The sequence below is a fragment of the Bombyx mori genome, chromosome 1 (assembly GCF_030269925.1).
Source record: "Bombyx mori chromosome 1, ASM3026992v2".
Classification (NCBI taxonomy): domain Eukaryota; kingdom Metazoa; phylum Arthropoda; class Insecta; order Lepidoptera; family Bombycidae; genus Bombyx; species Bombyx mori.
In genome coordinates, this window is record NC_085107.1 from 3,334,937 (window position 1) to 3,358,597 (window position 23,661).

General features: G+C 35.3%; 1 protein-coding gene across 4 annotated transcripts in view; it reads left to right on the forward strand.

The window, feature by feature from the left end:
• The first annotated feature begins 111 nt into the window (after positions 1-111).
• Bmap-A (apterous A) overlaps positions 112-23,661 on the forward strand; it is a 134,822-nt gene continuing 111,272 nt past the window's right edge. Inside the window, exons 1-2 of one of the 4 annotated variants that reach the window (XM_012695957.4) lie at positions 112-422; positions 15,636-15,955. In XM_012695957.4, the coding sequence (XP_012551411.1) occupies positions 387-422; positions 15,636-15,955 (356 nt within the window). In that variant the 5' untranslated portion in view covers positions 112-386. Of the gene's footprint in view, positions 423-978; positions 1,042-15,635; positions 15,956-23,661 lie in introns of those variants that run through there. The other 3 variants (XM_012695956.4, XM_021352267.3, NM_001246002.1) reach the window with 3 other exon arrangements.

Here is a 23,661-nt window from a genome sequence, read left to right on the forward strand (position 1 = left end):
TAATGTAACTAATGGCGTGTTGGCTAACAAAGTAAGGATTCTCGAATTTAATCATCGCAATTCGTTTTTGGCAGCGAAATTTTTTCGTTAACCGAAAATTTGACGAGCGTCGGAAAGTTATGAGCTCGAACGAAAGAAAAAATTCGTAAACAGAAATTTTACAAAAAGCATAAAATATTACCGGGCGGCCACGACACGGGGCGTAGTAAGGGGGCGTCGCCTGGCCCGCCTCCCCACGGGCCCGAGGCTCGGAGCCCCAAGCCCCCAGTTGTCCGGCAGCGGCGGCTACGCACGCTCGTCTGTTATGCTCCGCGAGTGAGTGCCGCAGTGAAGTGGGGCAGAGGCCCAAACATTCGAAAATAGAAAACGAAAAAATTGACCGCCAGATGGGCGTTTACGAGGAGAGGGGAGCGATGCACTGGGTAAGAGCATTTCCTAAATAAATACCAGATTAATTGCTGCCTACTTTTTGGATTTTCAAACTTGCCGCCTTTTATTACAGAAGACGAGGTTTTTTTTTCACTATCAATTTAATTGTAATCGTTCTTGAAAAATTAAAGCCATTTAAATTCGTCTAAAAATACTTAAGAAAAACGTCAGAGCTACATACAAAAACATTTAAAAAAAATACCATTGCTCTAATAATAAAGTAGACATCGTTTTGTTAATGAGGATGTAATACAGAAAAATAATGCACTAAAACAAAATACTTTTAAATTAATTCATATTCATCTGCATAAGTTGAATAATACAAATGATACCCGAGATTTTATTTAAGTAAAATAAAACTAATACACTAGTACGAAAAGTTCTGGTTTAATAATTAACAAATTAAAAACAAAACGTTCATTAATTAATTCAATATTATATTTTATATTTATTATCATACTATATTATCTGCAGAGATAATAACGAGTAGAGATAATTGCGGGTTTATATTACGGTAAAAGTTTAAGGAGACAACAGTGAATAGATTACAATAGGACCGTAAGGTATCTTTGAGTTGATTGTAACTCTAAAGCAATACTCAGACATATGCTGGTAAGTTGAAACTATTGAGGCTTTAAAAAAGGTTTTAATTTGTCTTTGTATGTATAGGTAATTTTTTTTTTTACTTTTTGTGCTTCTTCAAAAACAATTCAAACTTTTGTTGTATGTTTCTTTAAAACAAATTTAATATGACCGATATGTATTAGAATTACTTTTGTTTCTTTTATTTATTTACTTATTTATTTTAGTCTTCTTACAAAAAAGCTTAATTGAAGCTTAATGTTGCGTTTATGATAAAAAAATTCACGACGTTTAGAATATATTACTCGTGGTCACAAACAAGCGGTCAGTCGCTAATCAAGTTATAGTTAACTTTTGAAATGTTTATCTTATTTTTTTAGGATTTTCCGTTTATGGGTTGATAGCATTGAAGTTAAAATAGGTGAACTACTATTTTTTATACAGTAATTGAAAAAATGTTCCGATTTTCTAGGTAAAGTATCACGGTCGGAAAAACCTAATAAATTTAGGTAATTGTATAATATTTTACAATCGTGTTTAATTTTCGTTTTCCTTTTGGCTGAACCGGAGGTATGAATTAATATATTAAAAAGATTTCCATTAAAATTTGCGTACATTGAAGTGAATTTCGTGCAACAGAATCTGCTGAATTTTTGGTTTTGATTTAAGATTACGTCGTCTGTAACTAATTGTCATTGAAATAAAAAAAAATATTCAAGTAATTTAAAACATTGTACGTCTTTATTAAGTATGAATCTTACTAAATATTTATTTGATATCTTATAATAATAATTTGTAGGAAAGGCATTAGCAAAGTTTGATATTTTAATCATAGTTAATTCGACTGGTAGTATAATTATTTACTAATCAGCAACCTTTAAAATGCTTTTGTAATATTAATATTGATTCTTGGGCTGAAATGAAAGAAGCATTTAATTTTCGACGTTCGTCTTATAGTTACTTGCGATCACCGACGGAAATAAATTTTCCATAAAGGTGTCTAATAAATGTAATAAAAATACCTAAAAGTCACTCTGTTACCTTGTATTTTATGTTCGTCACCGCTGTGTTCCATAGGAAAAGATACAATTTGTATAACTTTGTTCTTGATAGACGTTTTAAGGTGTGTAAAGTTTAATTTCTTAATGATTTTTTTTTTATTGCTTAGGTGGGTGGACGAGCTCACAGCCCACCTGGTGTTAAGTGGTTACCGGAGCCCATAGACATCTACAACGTAGACGCGCCACCCACCTTGAGATGCAAGTTCTAAAGTCTCAGTATAGTTACAACGGCTGCCCCGCCCTTCAAACCGAAACGCATTACTGCTTCACGGCAGAAATAGGCAGGGCGGTGGTACCTACCCGCGCGGACTCACAAGTGGTCCTACCACCAGCAGAATTGTGAGATTACTCGAGTTTTCTTTTTCTTCGATAATTAGAATTGGTCTGAACTCGATTTTTTTATTTTACGTTTTAATTTTATTATTTAAATTGGCATTTTATAGGAGTGACCATCGAGTATCTTCATCTTAGCCTAGATTTATTCCTTGCGGTTTTTCATTCCCTCAACGAATCACTTGAGCCGTATCAAGTATTTTTAAGTGAATGTAAATGTAATTTACGTATATATGAATATCTATAGCATCTGTTATAGTTATTGTTAATTTAACTAAATGATATCGTATGATCAAATTAATGAAGCGTTTATTTTATCAAAGTATTTGTTACGTAGTAACATAAGATCAATTTGCTTTATTTCTTAAGTTAAATCTGTTATAATAAGTTATTTCTGTGATGAGATTCTTGAGAGTGTTTCTTGTTGTTCTTTGTATCGAAAATAATTTACTATTTATAGAAAATCTTGAGCTTAGCATATAACTTACAAATGGAAGTTGTTCTGAGTTATTCGTATAGACATTGTTTTATGACTGTTTCAATATTTATAAGTAGTGAACCCTAGTGATTTTCAATCGCTATTTTCGCTTCGGTCTTCGTGAGCCGTGGACCGAATATAATCTAGTTTTAGGGTTAAATGTCGCGTTTTTCATTATCGTTAAATTATTTCCGACGTTTCAAATATTTTACAGTTTTTACAGTAGCGGACGACGAAATGTTATTCGACAGTTTGAATATTAAATTAAATACCTTGTATTTTTCGATAAAAATGATTTCAGTTTATTCTAATTTTCATTAATAAACTTCCGTAAGATGCCATCGTTTGGTACGGTACACAAGAATAAAGAAAAACACGAAAACATAAATAAACGATGAATATTTTTCGTCGTGACTAGGATAGCTTTGTTTATAAGAAAAATAAATTTTGAATTTGAACGTTATTTTCTACTGATCATTAGATTGAGTATAACTGTGACAAGAACGAAAGGTTTATTATAGTGCACTGACGATTAACTTGAAACTATAATCCGAACTGTCTAGTTAGAAACGGTCTCCCCTTCAGAATCGACCGCAAGATAGCTTTGCGGTCCATAGACTCGTAACAATGCGAAACTGAGCAATTAGTTTAAAATCTACTCTCTCGTGATGTTCAATTACAAACACTTTCACGAGTGCCTTCGAAGCTAAGCTGTCTGAGCGTCGAGTTTGGCGGCCGTGTTGTTTCTACCTTGATGCACAGTTTCCGCAACCGCTATTGGTTTTGTCTGACCCACTACCGTTCGTACCATTGACTTCGCATCCTTGTACATGTCAGCTGCAATGTTTTTATTTTTATTCTTTAGATGAGTGGACGAACTCACAGCCCACCTGGTGGTAAGTGGTTACAAAGATTGGTTCTACACAGTAAATGCGCCATCCAACTTGAGATATAAGTTCTAAGGTCTCAGTATAGTTACAACGGCTGCCCCACCCTTCAAACCGAAACGTATTACTCCTTCACGGCAGTAATAGGCAGGGTGGTGGTACCCACCCGTGCAGACTCACAAGAGGTCCTACCACTAGTAATAAAAAGAGGTCCTACCGCCAGTAACATAATGTTCGAGTACATTCTTCTTGCGAAGGCTCCACCAGATCTTAAGTCCTCACGAATGGTTCGTCACAATATACGGAACGGCTTTTGAAGCTTAAACGAAAATAAAGCACTCCCTTAATGTAAGCGGAGACCTAATTACAATATGTATGTATATACTATGTATGTGAATGTCGGAAAAGTCTATAGTATGAAAATACTAGATGAGTGCGTATTTAGTATTGGTCCCGAAACATTTCGAAGCATACGTTGATGGTGTATAGGTATGTTTATTGACCGATATTGAAAATGCCTGGATATTCTTAAAACGGTGCCTGCCGAAATTATGTATATCGACGCTTGAAAGGCAAACGTGACTAAGCGGCAATGCGTGAACTTTACAGTAGACTAATTTAAAGTTGAAATACCTGAAAAAAAAAAATTTAACGAATCTAGCTGTAAGATTGAAATGATTTTAATAGACCTAGAAATATATTTTTTTTGCGCATCGAATATGGTTATGGCCTATCATTTATGTACAAAGCAGTTATTGTCGCCTAGTCACGTTTGCCTTTCAAGCGTCGATATGTATTTTGCACGAATGAGCCAAGGTTCATAAATTAACTATTGATACACATTGTTTTTTCGATAATAATACCGTTACGAATCCGTATCATTACAGTGTGGATAATTTTGGATTTGTTATGTTTTATTATTAGGAAAACGATGGTTCGTTCCGGATTTTTGCAAATATAGGTCTTGGCAATATCCGGAATAAATTGACAATATATAGAAAGGATGAGTTATTGTAATCAGAATTCTAAAACTAGATAGTATAAGATAGAAAATGGTTTAAGAATGGTTTACTCTTAAGTATATTTTTTACGTAATTGGCGTGACTCAAGTTTTTACAATGAAATCTTTATGCAAATGCGATATTGACGGTGTTGCCGATGTCTATCGATTTAAAAATTACAATTCCACAAGTGAAAAATGCATAGGATTTTAAAACTTTTCCTTAGGAATATAAACGTAGTAAAAGCAAATAAATAAATAAAAAATTTAGATCTTTGTATACGGCGTAAAGTTTCTAAATATCATTTTTCTATTATTTAATAAGTTTTATGAAGAAGAAAAATAAAATAGCCATAAATAAAATATTCTCACATTCAATTTATGTATTATATGTAGCTGAACTTGAAATAAATTATAAAAAAGGCTGAAACTTACTGGGAGCAATGGCAGAGGGTGGTGGATAAAGTAGTTTTAGAGTTAACAAAAAGGCGATCGCGCGTGATTGCGTCCAAGCGGGTTAAAAGTTTGTTGTGAAGTATGCCGTTAATCTGATTGAGAACATATGTGGTTGACTTCTTCTGTCGAGTACTATGTAGGAATAAATGTGAAGTGAAGTGAGATTGGTTAAAATAACTCGTCTCCTCAGGACAGCTTAATTTCCGATGAGTCAGACATCATCGATATGACTTTGGTTCTGTCAGAAAAAAGTATTCTTCTCACTTCTTCGTATTGAGTATCATTATTAAAGGCGACTAAGGGATACGTCGATGGTCCCGTTGTCGCGGATCGCTTGGAACCTCTGGGTCTATGGAAGGACTTTGGTTCTATTTGTGTTTCTGTTTGTTCCATGGGAATGAATGCTCTGAGGAATGAATCTCCTTTTTATCATCACACCTTCCGCCATCGGAGCAGAGTTCGTCCATATTATCTGGAACCGCGGCGTTCATCGACAGTGCGTTTCCAAAAATATTTTCTGCCACGTACCATCCGGCTTTGGAATGAACTCCACGGTGTTTCCCGAGCACTGACATGTCCTTCTTCAAACGAGACTTGCGGAGAGTACTTAACGGTAGGCAGCGGCTTGGCTCTGTCCCTGGCATTGCTAACGTCCATGAGCGACGGTAACCACTTACCAACAGGTGGGCGGTATGCGCGTCTGTCTACAAAGGCAATACAAAAATAAAAATAAAAGTTACCGGAGATCAGGAACCAGGGATCTCAGATATACCAGCGCACCGCGTTTGCTAACCCCTATTTACTTTTAGTAGGAGGTTTTAGTATTTTAAGCCGGCATGTAGGTTTTTTGCCTACCTATCCTGCAGTTATACCAGGTTCACCGAGTGTATAGGGCTCAGCCTGCGAATTTGCTAACACTAGCCCTAGCAAGGGCAGTGCTTCGCTGAATTACCACCGGATCGAAATCGCCAGCACGTAGGTACTACCGTTCTGCCTATTTCTGCCGTGTAGAAGTCATGGCTTCTAGATTGAAGAACGGAATAGTCGTTATAAAATAGAACTAAAACTTTGCCTTCTCAAGCTGAAAGGCGGAATATATGTTGTCTATACCACGTTCATACATCTATGCCATAGACAGTAAAACAAGTCGTCCGTGCCCACCAAAACGGTAAAGTGTTTCCGAAACATCGTAAATAATAAAGTGAAAATAATAAACGCGAGATTAAACCGTAATAGTGTTACTGTATATCATAATAAAAGTTAAGTCATAATAAGAGGGGTTTACACTGTCCTAGATATAATATTTTATATTTTTTTAAATGTATCTACTCTTTTTTAGAAATAATGGGAGACATTGAATCAGTCAGATGTATGAAAGCGATTTCTTTAATAAATCAATTTTTTTTAAAAATGGTGCATCTACATTTTTTTTTTTAATGCGGAACTGATATTTACTCTTTCGTTAAAAGGTATTTTTTATTACTCTTGAAGTTAACGATTCTGTAACGCGCCTTATCGCATGTGGTAATTGTCGCGATGCTGTTGGCACAGTCGCCTTAAGTATTCATTTGGATCCTTTTCCTAACTGTGATTGCGACTTTATTACTAAGCCTAAAAGCAATATAATTATCGACGATATTTAAGTTTGTCAATATGAGTCATTAAGTGTATAATAGATTCATCCTGAATCAGATCGAAGCAAGACGAGAATATTTAGACGAAGAGAATAGTTTCTCAATAATTTATCGGCACACAACGAACCAACAAACTGTGACACATTATCTCGAATGTAATAAACAGTACATAATATACGTATAAAAGCAATTTAAGACGAAGCCCTAAAAATGTAAAACCCCTCGAGTGTGAACATTTAATACTTTCAAATGCAAATATGTTATATTATTTTTATAATTTTTTTTTGTTAGTTTTTTTTTTATGTTAGCTGTACACGGTCGGAATTCATTATTAATTTTAATGTAGTGTATCGTAGGGCTTTAAATGTACAGTTTATAAAAAGAAGGGCAAGTTCGAATACCGTTTAGTAGCAGTAAAACGGTCTCATAACGTTTTGACTTGGCGTTCGTCTCTTCAGCTTCGTGCAGCTCTTCAAGCAGCGTCTTTACTGGTGGTAGGACCTCATGTGAGTCCGCGCGGGTAGGTACCACCACCCTGCTTATTTCTGTCCTGAAGCAGTAATGCGTTTCGGTTTGAAGGGTGGGGCAGCCGTTGTAACTATAGTGAGACCTTAGAACTTATATTTCAAGGTGGGTGCCGTATTTACGTTGTAGATGTCTATGGGCTCCAGTAACCACTTAACACCAGGTGGGCTGTGAGCTCGTCCATCCATCTAAGCAATAAAAATAAAAATAAAACTTTATTATTTATGTCATTATTATTAGCGATTCCAACACTCATATAAATCTTAGCCTGTTCATTAAGTACATGTATTTTCTACATGGATACCAAGTTTCAAGTCAATCGGATGCATGGTTCAGTAGTTATAACGGAACATCCGTAAAAACCACTGTAGATTTATATATTAGTATAGATGTAGCCGTATGATGAATAATATAATAATAACTAGCGACCCGCCCTCGCTTCGCTTCGGAAACATTAAAACACACATGAAACCAAAAAAATAAAATAAAATAAAAATTAAAAAAAGTAGCCTATGTTCATCAGGGACAATGTCGGCTTCTAATGGAAAAAGAATTTTTCAAATCGGTCCAGTAGTTTAGGAGCCTATTCGAAACAAACAAACAAACAAATCTTTCCTCTTTATAATATTAGTATAGATATAGATATGGCGGGCTCGAATCAGACACCGTCATCTGGCCCTTGATTAGGATTTCTTGTATTGCGGGAACCAGAGATATAGATAGATACTTATATACGTTTTTATGTGTGTAATTTATGTGTGTAAATACATGTGTTCTAACACACAGACAAATAGCAAACAAACCTGTTGATTGGGTACATTCATTTTTGCATGATTTAGGAATCGAACATTCGATCTATGTATTGGTTGGAACTCGTATATTTTGGATACTTAAAAATAGAACAAAAATTGACGAATTGAAAATGTACAGAAATTGTATTCAATTTTATTTATCAAAAGGCGGAAATTAGCGGTAGTCTTGAATTACACTTTTTTTATTAAATGTATAGAGATATACGTAGCAACGGCCTATTTTTCAACATGTCTGCCTTAATCACAATCAGCAATTTAATTATGCACAAAGAAACTTTAATGATAATAAATAATTCTACTAACCGTGATTACTGAATGTAATTATCTCGACTAATTTCTAAATACGCCTAATTTAACATACAAGTTAATAGTATATAAAATATATTACGTTGTTTATTTTGAGTGTAACGGTTTGAAAACTCTCAAGTAGAATTTCGCCATTTCGTGCCGTTTTTTATTTAAAGAAAACTGATCAATGTTGAAGAATGATTTGGGTCACTGCCGTGGCTTATACTTGGATTATCCAAAGAGAAAGATATTTTTATTGACATTTAGGTAAGATTTGTAGGCTGCAGTCTTAAGTGTGATTAATAACAATGTCAATACAAAGCTCAAGTTGATGGTTTTTTTTTTATTTATTAATATTGACTTAGTATTTAATATAAGTATTTTTGCCCAAAATCATGTTTTATTTCTTTACGGGAATGCCTCATGTTGGATCTTCTCGACTAGATCGTTAGTACTGTCAGAATGGTAATAACTCATAATTTTAAAGAATTTATGCTAGGTTGAAGAAATGTTACGAAAGGTTTGCATTTTCCTTTAAAATATTAAACTAAACGTGAAGCTTATTATTATCATCTACCTTTTTATGTATTTAATATATTATAAGCAAAAGTAAAGTGGTTTTGTTGGTTTAAATTCGAACTCATTCAGTGACGTCCTAAGATTTAGATTCGTTTTATAGGCGTTCACTAATGTCGTAATGTTCATTACTTGATTTTGCTCTACGTCAAATCTTTTGTCTGCCTCTGAACTAAAAGAGAACTCTAAAAATTAGGCGTTCAATGCATTTCTTTTTGTTCGTATACCCGTATTCCTCATTATCATTGCAACGTATTTCAATAAATGCTTTCATACATTTTTGTGCGCGAAAATAGATATGTTACTTTTTGTTTGAACACAAGCAAACGGCTCGGGTAAACAAACTTTGACTATTCATACGGCTAATGCATAATGTATCTTGAATGAATTTACAAACGCTTATAAAAAATATTGAAATAGATTTAACACACAATTATCCTTGTTCCTTCGAGTCACAATAACTTTTTTATTGGTTTACGATGACAGTCGTGCACGCGGCATGAACGCAAGCGGTGCCCATGACATTAACAATGTGAATAAATTGCTAACAGCCTGCTTCGCGTTGCGTTCGACTTTTAGAATAACTGATAACACAGTCTTGAGCCTGTGACCTTTTTTAACACGATTTCATTAGCTTGATGTGAACTGAACTGAAACTTTCAACGTAGTTTTCACCAACTTGAACATCTACAATTAATTTGAAAATTTGATAACGGTCTAAGTATAAACTGCAATACAATATATTTTTTTTCTTTAGCCTAATATAGACCTCCAGAATAGAATAAGTATTTATTTTAATTTTCACCAGTTTCGTTTTAATTTACGCTCGCCTGATCGTTCCGAGTTTGGTGCTGAAATACGTGATCAAATTCATAAATTACGATTTTTATACCTGTAATTTAACTATTGACGACCATTTTGAATTAAAGTTAGCGACCGCCATTTTGAGTTAAATAGATAAAAACTGTACGAGATCTTATTTGTCACTAGCACTATAAAGCATATTTGGGTGGAATTGGTCGCGAGGAACTGGTTTAGGATTACTCGCGAAAATTTGACCTGAGCATCGAAATAAGCAAATTTAAATGAATTCTTGAAAAAACAACATTAAACGGAGATGCATATCGTCTTGACTGAAATCTAAGTGATAACACAACCTCGCCCCACTGACCTTGTCCACATTGATCTGCATAACCTATCTGATAAACGGTTCTTCTATTAAATAACCCATATTGGCATAACATATGTAATGATATTTATTATATTGAATAATGACGGAATGCTAGTGGCAGTGCGCGTTGTGTATCCACACGGGTAGGTGCGTCTTACCAAACTTGTGTTTGGCTATACAGGGTAGTAAATTCGTTCCGAGACTGTGTTCGGGGAAGGCTTTCGTGTAGACCTGAACGGATACTTAGTGACATATATGTAAATAAGATTTCGTTTGTCGATTGATTTTTTCAAAATCTCCGTGTCATGGTAAGTGTTTAACTTTGTGCGTTCATAGGTTTAGTAGTAGTATCTTATCTTATACCTTTAAACGAGCAGTTCTTGTATATATATATATATATATATTGATATATATATATATAATCTGAATCTCGGAAACGGCTCCAACGATTTTCATAAAGTTTAGTATACAGGGGATTTCGGGGGCGATAAATCGATCTAGCTACGATTTATTTTCAGAAAATGTTGTTTTCTTCGTGTTTTCAATAATCAACTCTTCCCGACATCTATTGGCGAATAATAATACTATTTTTCTTAATTGAGGGCAACTAACCGCTTTAAAGACACAACAAGATGGCGTTATTAAAAAAAAAAACCAAGCAAAGCTCGGTCATCAACTAGTGTAGTATTAAATATATCGCGTTTGTAAAAAATGTGTTGCTAGTTCAAATAATCGTCAATCGGAAACGGCACGACTGGGTTATTGTGTTGTGGGTTTTATAATTTAATTATATCGATTACTTATCGATAAGTCATTATAATAGACTGGATGCGGATAGCATATCGGCCATAGCAGGATCGGTACTAATTGCAAACTTCAGGGACTGTTGACTGATTTATGGCTGATGATGATCGAGACGTGGGCATTTTTAATTATGTTATGTGCTTGACACACTTCACTTGACTTGTACATAAAGAAACGCTACCTGAAAGGCAATTCAAAGGCAGTACAATGTATATAAATAAAATAGCCTATGTAATACTAAAATTGCAATGTAAGATGAACACGATAAAGTCCTTACGCGAAATTACATATTTACATTCGTCTAACTTCTGAAACCGTGTAACTCAAGCCTTTGTTGTATAGTTTTATTCGTAATAATAAAATAAGAAATAAATTTATTTATGCATCACTTACGTGTCAAGGCAATACTCGTAGGTATGTGAATTAGTTAATGAGCTCGGATTCGTTCGATTATTTTTGTACGTTGTATAATATATTTTTTTTGTATGAACGACGGTTGCCGGCTTACATTAGGGCAAACTTAGGAAATAAACGTGTACATATGTGGGGAGTGTTATTTTTATTACGTTTTTTCATATATTTTTTTGGGTATTTATTTTTGCCTGTTGCAATGGCAACATTCTATTAGGTTCAGAAAGAGATATCAGTTTAAGGTTAGAGAGGGTAGGTCGAAAAAGTAAAAGTTTTAGAAAGACGTGTATGAAGTGATTGTGAAGTAAAATAATTTCGCTATATTCATCCCACTTTTACTCATGAACGATCCCACCTACATATAGTCCTTTTGATTATTTACCGACTCAAGTACGAAGCCGGTCTTATTGTAGACATTGACAAGACAATGGGTAGCCAAGAATAGATAGCGAATCAGAGGCAGACCGAAAATAAGCCGGGAACCAAAGATACATATAGCTACTTTTATACGTTTTTATGTGTGTATCTATGTCATAACATACAGATAAATAGCAAACAAACCTGTTGATTGGGTACATTAATTTTTGCGTGATGCAGGAATGGAACACTCAATCTAAGTAGGTATTGGTAGGTAGGTATCCAATGACCGGACTTGGCTTTTGTACGGACAGGTCTTTGGGAGGCATTTATGAGGAGCAACCGAAATGACTACATTAGCCCGATGTCGAGAATACGATGCACCAGATTTATTATAGGTCTTTGTATTCGTAATTGCGTGCTAGTTAATATGTGGATGTCGACTATTCGGTCTGAAGCGCGCGCTCTCATTTGAAATACGAGTATAAGACAGTACAGTTTTCATGACGTGTTTTGTTCGGTTAGACGTGTTAGCTTATGATCTACCCAGTGCTAAGTTACAGGATCGCGTAGGTATCACCACATGAATCATCATCTCGAGATACTAAGTCTAGGAAAGTGTAACCCGGAATGTCTGCAGTAGATTTGGGCCGGTGCTTACACTAGCAACGATTTCGGCATAGGATAATATTAAGAATTTATAGTCGATTGTTTTTTCATTAATATGCAAGATGTAGATCGACACTTCGAGCTCTAGTCTGTTGGCTCCGGTAACCGCTTCACACCGGAAGAGCCGTGGTAAAAGCTATGTTGGATGTAAAAAAAATCAACGGCAAATTTTTGTAACTGTCCTAATGGGTTTTGCAATTTGCATTTGTTTGAATTTTAAACAACATGGTTCCGATTTTTTTTGTTTTTTTTTATTGCCCTTTTAGGCAGACGAGCATACGGCCCACCTGATGGTGAGTGGTTATCGTCGCCCATGGACTTCAGCAATGCCAGGGGTAGAGCAAAGCCGCTGCCTAAAATCTATTTCTAAAAATTTCATTAATAGGCTGTAAAAACCGGTCTTTAGCGTTTATTTTTCTTTTATCATTGAATGGTGTTTCCCAGTATACTCCCAGCGACAGACAGTCAAACGTTAAATTTGTAACAGTAGATTCCAATATGTTTTACATTTTAATGTATTATTCAGTTTTGCAGCGTTATAGTAGGTGGACATAAATTATGGCGCGTAGACGGCTGCTTGAAGTTTCCAATGTCAAAATGACAACAGAAAATCACCTATTAACAATGCAATAGAAAAACGTTTTTAATGTCTAAAAGTTTAAATAAGTAGGCACAGGAGTTCAATCGGGCTGCGTGGTTTTTTTTGTAGGCACAAGGAATAACTCATCCGCCGTCTGCCGTCAAGAATTTGCTGCCGTACTGTAGTACTTCTTAAATGTATCGCAAAACATTTAATACTGTATATTGGTGTCAACTATTTCTGTCATGAAACACTCACCAGTTTGAAAAGCGTGCACGAAGGTCATAATTGCAATATATATTTGAGACTATAACATATTTTTTTAAGATATATGAGGTCCGATGATCAGTTGATTACAGACGGATTTCGAGCTCGTCTGCTCATATTAGCAATTAAATCTTTCAATTTTAATGTATTTTAGGGCGTAGCTCTCCTCTTGTTTTCATAAAAGATTACATTCTTAATAGGGGAGGCCCTTAAATATACGTACTGCTTCAGTTTTTAACATTTTTGGATTTTAATGGTTTTTGTAAGTGACAGCGAAGTGATTTTCGCTTTAATCTATATATTTCGGCGGATCATAGTTGTACATAAAGCCACTCGCAACGCTTTCCATACGCATTGATATAGTCTGTGGCAGAGACAGAGATCCCGCCAAAACCGGGACCGCGGGAACGCGAGGAGTGAAGTTGTGTGATTTGTTTTATTTTGTCTATTTCGTGTTTCTTCAGGTTTAAATGTGTAATAGCGGTGGTTTATTAACTGTTTAGTATCTGTTAAAGTACATCTCATCTCATTTCACTTCATATTATCATTTTTCATTAAATTAAGAATATAAATTAAAATATAATAAGACTTGACCTAAAGGTCTTAGTTACCAGGTCATAAAATCCCTTAAAAAATCCCGCCAAAAATTAAACGTAAAATTACACTCTTATTATCATTTTAATTGTAAGATGTTGTACATTACAATTATAATTAATAATTTACGTTCAATACAAATTCCAATTACGTTGTTTAACTAAACGTCAGCGTGTATGTACCTAGTGCGCGGATTGCTTACAATATTTTTTTTTCTAAATATATTCACTGTATATTAAACTATGATAGTTCGGAGTACCTTTGCAATTTGCTTGACCTTATTGTTTCAAAGTTTTGTAAATATATTTATAAATTAAATTTACTGTTCAGCGTATCTAATTCTATTACCTATCTATATTATCTATTCTTTATTTTATATAATCTATTATCTATTCTAAGCCGTTCTGGGGTTCACCTATGAAAAAATAAGGATATATATTTGTAAGCTTTGAAATCACAGTTGACACACCGATGTTAAGTTTAATGTCTAAAGTGCGTCGTATGCTCTTAAAACAAATCATATTATAATCATGAAAAAAAAAAACTTTACTTATCTTAATGTTTAATATTTCGTAACAATTGCACGGCTATACATATTTTATTATGTAGTATCATATTTAGTATACTAAGACTTAATGTAATTATGTGATTTCTAGATTATTATTTACCCTTAAAAAAAAATATTGCATTTTTATGCAGACGAGCATACCGCGCACCTGATGGTGAGTGGCTACCGTAGCCCATGGACTTCAGCAATGAAACAAGAACAATGCCTAATTTCTGACTTCTCGAATATTTTAGTGTTTCGTGGTCACGGACGAAGAAAGTGTAACAGAAGTCGAGTTCCACTAACGTCGAATAATTTGTAAAAGTTATTCACTGACGTTTTTGTTTCTTTGCACAAACTAGCTGCTACTTGATAACTAGAAGATTTTTTCTTTTTTTTATATAAATACATATTAATATTTGAATGATTTTAAAAATACCGTCTTTTGGTACGTACAATGACGAATGTGAAATCAGGTCATTATTGTGCGGACATTTACTGGTTGTAGGACCTCTTGTGTGTCCACGCAGGGACCACCACCCTGCCTATTTCTGCCGTAAAGCAGTAATGCGTTTCGGTTTAAAAGGTGGAGCAGCCGTTGTAACTATACTTGAGACCTTAGAACTTATATCTCAAGTTGGGTGGCGCATTTACGTTGTAGATGTCTATCGGCTCCAGTAACCACTTAACACCAGGTGGGCTGTGAGCTTGTCCACCCATATAAGCAATAAATTAAAAAAAACACACACACACACAAAATATGTTTTCATTTAACGAATAATCCTTGTCATGCTTGTTTCTGTACCAGTCGCTAAGTGTCTGCATTGCATAATATTATATTTAGACGGTATAGGTACCATACTATGATTTTATTATGACAGAAATCTTGCCAACAGCAGAAATGCCAACAGGGACTGAAATTTCATTACACAATCAGACCAATGACATTCGAACGGATATAACGTGAACATACATACAATAATAACTAATCGATCTGTAGTACGCTTTAAGCGTATAAAAGTATTCAAATAAAGTTTAAATTACTTATTTGATTACCGTTGATTCTTGCAAACGTGTATTAAAAACTTATACTATGTTAAGTGATGTACAATTGAAAATCAAATTCGAAGTTTGAAAGGCAGTTCCAAAGCTCAAATAGAATGTTTGGTTACAGCAACAAAGCGAGCGGTACATATCGTCATACGAAGGTGGCGGGGACCTATCTCCGGTGGCGCCGGCTACGTCACCCGGGTCCCCTCGCGACTGCACGTCGTGTAGGAAACGCGAGCCCCCAGACGAGCCGGCCCAGCCTCCAGCCGACGATCCTTGCGCAGGCTGCGGGTGTCGCATCACCGACCGGTACTACCTCTTGGCCCTCGAGAGGAGGTGGCACACGCCCTGTCTAAGGTGCTGCGAATGCAAGATGCCACTTGACTCGGAGCAGCGCTGTTATGCACGGGACAGCAATATCTTCTGCAAGAATGATTATATCAGGTTAGTTTTTTTTTATTGCTTAGATGGGTAGACGAGCTCATAGCCCACCTGGTGTTAAGTGGTTACTAGAGCCCATAGACATCTATAACGTAAATGCGCCACCCATCTTGAGATATAAGTTCTAAGGTCTCAAGTATAGTTACAACGGCTGCCCTACCCTTCAAACCGAAACGCATTACTGCTTCACGGCAGAAATAGGCAGGGTGGTGGTACCTACCCGCGCGGACTCACAAGAGGTCCTACCACCAGTAATAAAAAAATTAAAGCAGCTTAGAATTAATTTAGATTTTAATTTAGAGGCTTGGACGTTGGTTGTTGAGCGACAGGAGGTTTTAGTCAGTTCGACTCTGACATGCCCCGCCCTCCATCCCCAGTGGAGGGCGGAAGTCCGGCGATTTCCTCCTGACCAAAAAAAAAGCATCAAGCCTGTCAAATAATGGTATGTCTCTTCTATCATAAATTAAAGTGGTAAATTGAGGTCTGACCATACTACTATGACGTATTTATATGTTTCGCTTTGGAAGGTGGGCTAAAGATGTGAGTAGGAAAAATAAATCTAAATATCCATGAGAATGGATATTTAGATTTATTTTTCAAATTCTATAACAGCGTTGTGATATTAACGGTGAGCACTTAACATCGCGTAGGTACTAGGCTCGTTCAATTAATTATAGATACTATACAATTTTAGTTTCTGTCAAAAAATCTAAACGACCACAATTAAATCCAAACAGCTTACTGAAATGAGATTCAGCTTAGCTTGGCATTCTAATTCGGCTTCTGTGTTACTTGATGCTGAACCACAAATGTTCTGTGTTACTTCTCCTTAATTGCCAACTTAAAAAAAATGTTTAATAATATGATCCAAGAAGTTTTGTTGAAAAACACATTTAACCTAATAATAATGTGTGTAACAAGCGTTAAACACGTTTATTTCAGTTTTGTTTAATTTTGAACATTAGTCAGATGATTATTATTATTATTATATTAAGCAATGAATTATTAATAATACGTAATACATTAAATTATTTGGAAACGGACAAAATATTTTTGGTATCATTTATTTGTAATGATTATTGTATGTAATATATAAGAAACGCTAATTTATAGTACATTTATTATGTAGTAGTGTTAGTTCTATTTTTTCCATAGGCGAAGGTATGTTGTACAGCAGGTAACAGATTAATATTCTATAAATTATTATATATTATATGAAAAATGTTATGGAGCGAAATGAGGTGAAGTTGATTGAGTTTAATGAAACGAGATGAAATAAATATCGATGGGCTCTAATAGCATCTTGCAATTGCTTATTTGTATGTATATGGTGTTCAAAATTCAAAAAAAAAGCATGAGAGCATTTTAATGTTAGAATAATCAAGTACGGAGTCGTTTAAAATTTTCGCAATACCCATGCGCTGTACATATTTGGCCTTCGAACCATTTTACTGTGGCATTTCAAGCCGAGACTTAGGCCACCTAAGACGCTCTAATGAGTGACGAAGCGGCAAAGCATCCAATACGCTCGCATGAAGTATCTGATACAAGAGAGCCCACCGACCGCGGGAAAGACTAAGAGATTTATATTGATTAAAAAAATAAAATATAAAATTTACCCTTTTCGTTCTTCTGTGAGCGTGGCTCGAAAAAAGGGGGAGGTTCTAGAGCTTCCTTTGTCATAATAAAGTATACATATACGAGTGGGGGGGGGTGCACTCCGCTTGGTACTCATATTTGTATGGAACGTTTGCCTACATTTGCCACTAGGGGTGCTGTTCTAACTGCATACAAATTTGAGTTAACTTGTACATTATCGAGAATATTAAAAAATTCGCACTAAGCACATTGAATCAGTAACTCCTTTTTTTTACTTAAGGTTCGGAAAAAAACTAAGTTATGTCACTAGATTTAATATTCACACATCGTTTTCTGGGTGGCGGTACTTTTTGTAATCACGTAGGTAAAGGGACAGACGAATTCAATATGTTCTGGTAATTAATGCTTAGATGCTACGGCCTTATGTGATCTCCCTTCTTTATCTAGTAGAACTTCGGTCTCGATGGGTAGCGTTCACTCGAGCAACGAGCCCGAAGGAGTTTACCTCGTCTAATCTTTCTAATGAAATACGTACATACTTAACGAATGTTCACGATTGACTTCCACGGTGAAGGAATAACATCGCGTAATAAAAATCAAACCCGCAAAATTATAATTTGCGTAATTACTGGTGGTAGGACATCTTGTGAGTCCGCACGGGTAGGTACCACCACCCTGTCTATTTCTGCCGTGAAGCAGTAATGCGTTTCGGTTTGAAGGATGGGGCAGCCCTTGTAACTATACTGAGACATTAGAACTCATATCTCAAGGTGGGTGGCGATATTTACGTTAGCTTAACACCAGGTGGGCTGTGAGCTCGTCCACCCATCTGCGCAATAAAAAATAAATAATAAAAACGTGTTCGACTTCCACTCTGTGGCTTTAAAACTTGGAGAGGCGTTCGCAATGCTTATAAGAAGCTCTACTTGGTTTTGGGTAGTATCGATCACCACATAAGGCACCGGCGTCGAAACGGGAGATCAAAGTCTATTGTATTAGAATTATCAATTATTTATTCGTAATGTACCGTATTAATATTAAACTTGTTTATTTGTGATAATTCAAGTGATAATTATATAGGTATTAATAATTGAATGCATTACGTCACTGGACACGGTTCGCTTCGTTGAGGATCTTAAAGACCGTAATTACAATATCACCAGCTTGTTAATAATCAGTTAATTAAATATTTGCACTTGTAATTTCTTTATATAGTTCGAATGCTTTTTTTCCCTGCAATTACTCTTTTTTTGTGTTGTGGTTCATTAAAATTGCGCTGGCGTCGAAGTTCGATACGTTGGTTGATTTATTTGCGACTTTTTCGAGTTATCACTAGCTCTTTACTTAAATATGTATAGTATTAAGTATAGTTTTAAACCGGCGTTAAACGGAATAAAATTAAAATACCCCGATTTCATCATAGGATAACCTGATTAGGATATTAAGCCAAAATAAAGTTATGGTGTTATCCATCCATGAGGCGTGTGCAAATTTTTAATTTAATTGGACGACTTGAATTAGAGAGAGAGAGAGAATACACTTTATTGCACACCAACACAATTTACATTAAAAAAAACAGTCAAAAAGGACATAAATTTGTACAATAGGCGAATGAATTACTTGAATATTACATGGAAAGATGCTTGTAAATGGATAGATATTTATAAATAGGTCAAAAAGCGTTTTAAATATTATTATCTTGTTTCCTTACGAAGACATTAATCGTAAATTCATTTATGCAGATATATTTTACATAATTATGATTTTGACCATTTATATATTGAGATAGCAAATGCTTGATTTTTTTTTTTCAAATTAGCCATTGTTTTTAAATCACTTAGAAGCTATGCGTTTTTATGCGTAAGGATAGTTGGAGGAGATGGAAAAATGGAAACAACACGACTTTATTTTTGAAAATATAGTAACTGGTGGTAGGACTTCTTGTGAGTCTGTACGGGTAGGTACCACCACCTCGCCTATTTCTACCGTGAAGCAGTAATGCGTTTCGGTTTGAAGGGTGGGGCAGCTGTACGTACGTACTGTACTGAGACCTTAGAACTTATATCTCAAGGTGGGTGGCGCATTTACGTTGTAGATGTCTATGGGCTCCGGTAATCACTTAATACCAGGTGAGCTGTGAGCTCGTCCACCCATCTGCGCAATAAAAAAAATGTTTTTAATTTCAGAAAACATAACTTTTTGAGAAGTGATTTTAATTTAGTTGAAATCTCTTAATTAAAAATAAAAGAACTAGGTAATAAATACTATAAAAGAAACTGAAAAATTTACGATCAGGTTCGTAAAATTAAGTGGTTTATTTATAGTTTTTTTTTTTAAGTAATAATAATACACAATAAATAATAAATAAATAAATAAATATTTACTAACAATCACGCCACGTTAACTGGTCCCGTGATAAGTTCGTAAAGAACTTGTGTTACAGGTACCAGATAACGGAAATAAATGTAAGGTTTTTTATTATACACATACATATATTTAATATACATCCGTAGCCCTGGAAAAGACATTTATATTTATCATACAAATATCTTCCCTTGGCGGGATTCGAACCCGCGACCCCCTTGTGTAGTGACCATGTCACTTACCACTACACCAGACAGCGGTTAATTGAAATGCGTTTGGTCTTATCTCAATTAATTAGGACTGCATATGCCGAATCGATGGATGCGGATGAAAATGGCTGGCGATCGAACATTATAGTATAAAAAAGGGGAGCCTTATGCCCAGCAGTGGTTAATTAAAGCGCATTTGAATAAAAGAATTATAGTCATTAGTAAGACTTATTTTATATACCGAATATGATGTCTGTCTGTTGCGTTAAACGTTAATCCACAGATCATTCTCGAACACTACTCAGAATTAAACAATAAATTACATGAATGTCAGTAGATACTAAAAATTTGATGAAAGGAAATGAAACGAATAATTAATATTTAATCGCGTATTTCAATTCAATTTACTGAGTTGCCTTGTATATTAATTCGGTTCCAGAGAACGAGAAAATATATATCTTAATAATGCAAAAAACCGTTCGTAACCAAACTCATTCATATACGTAGATACACCTATACTAATCTATACTAATATATAAATCTACAGTGGTTTTTACGGATGTTCCGTTATAACTACTGAACCATGCATCCGATTGACTTGAAACTTGGTATCCATGTAGAAAATACATGTACTTAATGGATAGGCTAATATTTATATGAGTGTTGGACTCCCTAATAATAATGACAATAAATAATGTTAATTTTAAATGCGCAGCGTAGCGGGCGAGTACGGCTAGTACATTATAAAAATAATGACTGTTTTGTATTAACGTCGGATGAATCTTACGAAATGTTTCATGAATTATCATCATTGTTCAAAATTTGCATAGTCGGTTTGTGTATCGACAGTGTATTCATCGTTGTTAACAATTTTGGAAATGCAGTGAGTGATTGATGCTGAAATGGGCACTCCCAGTATTTGGTAATATAAACGAAATAAAAAAAAAAAAAACGAAATTTTGATATCTATTAAACTCCCGTCCGTCTGATAGAAATAGAGGTTATAGATGAAATGGGCATATAAATAGTTTGGTTATAAAGGCTGCCCTTTTTGAACCATAATTAATTCATGCCAGTAACAAAGAGCTTAGCGTTTCCAAGTTGTATGGGATATCAAAACCACCCAACAATACCTACTCGGGGTTCAATGTAATTGGCTGCTCATTTTTGTAGATAGCGGCTTGGCTCTGGCTTTAACATTGCTGAAGTCCATGGGCGACGGTAACCACTCATCATTAAGTAGACCGTTGCTCGTCTGCCTACAAAGGAAAAAAAAAAGAAAAAAAAATGTGTTCGAGATTTGGAATGCCATTTACCTTTAAATCGAAGTTACTGAACAGGTACTAGCAAAATTGAACACTATGTATTTGAATATTGGGTTCAACATTTCCAATCCAACACAGGTTTCTTTGTGAGTGCGTCACTCATTCTGATCTTGAGCTAATCTTATCAATTTTTGACCAAAACAAGTCAGTTGAAACTGGCGATGTCTCGTACCTACTGATTGCATAAGCCGCGTACAATTATAGCCAGAATCTTTCTACCGTTTCCAAAGTCGTAAACAACAAAAGATAAAACAAAAAAACAAAAACCTATACGTGTTTTTAAATTATGATGTTAAAAATAAAAATTCCGCCATCCGACTGCAAAGGTGCTTCGCAAATTTATGGTCGACTCCCATAGTTATGTCACAATATGGCGTCGAGATGATAAATATCACAAGTTTCTCGGACGGCGCCCGAGAGTTATGACGTTACTTACAAACATGTTATGTGTGAGAATACGTGTGATTTTGAAGAAGTTCCCCGGTAGCCAAGGTATTCATGCTCCCCATTACTCTAAATTTGAACGTCTATCAAACCTGATCCTACGTATCAGACAAAAAATGTGAATAATACTTAAATTGCGTAACTTATCGCTAGGCAGATATTTGTGACAAAATTACGTAACGATAATTTAACGAAACTTCACGTGAGCATTAAATGTCTAAATTAAGGTCTTAATTCCCGGAATTGAGAAGTATGTATTTAAATAAAACTACAGGTCCCGCAGTAGTCGAAATTCGACTATAATTAATTGGAATTGTAAGATTGTACACTATTATGGTTGTATTTTATACTTCTATAATCACGAATTTCGCCAAAGCTACCCTATTAAAAAATATTAATAAAGACAAACAATATTTAATCTATTCTCAGTTTGACTACAGACGTCAAGAACAAAAGTTTGACAATAAATAGTATGCATGCGTGTGTGCGTCAAATACATGGTATGTAGTGTGTGTAATGTTTTCTTTATTGATTTAATGTATCTTTTATGCATTATTGTAAAAAAATATTAGCATTGTGCACTTCTTCTCTGTATTCTCTATAAGTGTGGAAAATTTCATACTCTTCCGTCCGCGCAATTTTCGTAAAAAGGGATGCAAAGTTTTTGCTTCACGTATTAATATATAGATAGTGTATAATAAGTGTGACAGGGTAAGTCTGTCGCTTCGTCGACTACGAGAGACGCCGCCGGGAATCGGATGCTTAGGCCACGAGCGGTCGAGATATAAACAACAAAGCTAACAAGGCAAGGTTGAACTCCGACAAACCACCCCGATACCTGAGGCGATGAAACTGTTATTCGGTGAAACGAATTGAAATAAAATGACCATTTGCAATATTTAAATGGATTCCTATTGGATTTGTATAAAAGATTAGTTCTTTTAGAAATCGCTTACAAAAGTCCATCGTTCTATCATTTGGGATTCTGTTGAAAATGAACAAACCAGAACTTGTATTGTTTGCTTCATCATCATCATCTTAGGCATTACAGCCCAGGGTGGGCCTTAGCCTGGTCCAGTATGTCTCTCCAGACTGCTCTGTTCAGGGCTTTCTCCTTCCAGTTCTTGACGCCGATATTTTTGAGGTCGCGCTCCACGCCATCCAACCATCGGAGTTTGGGTCTGCCACGACTTCTGCGGCCCTCTGGTTTGCCATAGAGCAATTGTCTTGGCATTCTGGTACTCTCCATTCGAACCACATGTCCTGCCCATCGTAGGCGTCCAATCTTTATAGTTGTTATGATGTTAGGATCTTTGTTTGTTTGCTTGGCCTGCGATAAATGAAATTTACATTTTTCAAATATTATTTTAATATAATTTGAGATAGAAGCACGCGTGGGGTTCATATTTCAAAATTTTATGGACTGCATTCATTAAGTTCGGATATATTAAAGTTTGCCACAAATGCGTAATGCATTTCGTGCTAGACACTAACTGAACCTCGCAAACGGCCCCTCGTATTAAATAAAGATAACTTACCGACACCCGCACACAATATACACCAGTGTGCTTAGTGCAAGTTTTTTAATGCTCTTGATAGTGTAAAAGTTAACTCAAATTTGTATGGAGCTGGAACGTTTGCCTAAATTTGACGCTAGGGGCGCTGATCAAACTGCATACTTTGAGTTAACTTTTACGCTCTCGAGAGCGTTAAAAAACTCGCACTAAGCACTTTTTCTTCTTCGTCGCTTTCTTCATTGCTGAAGGTC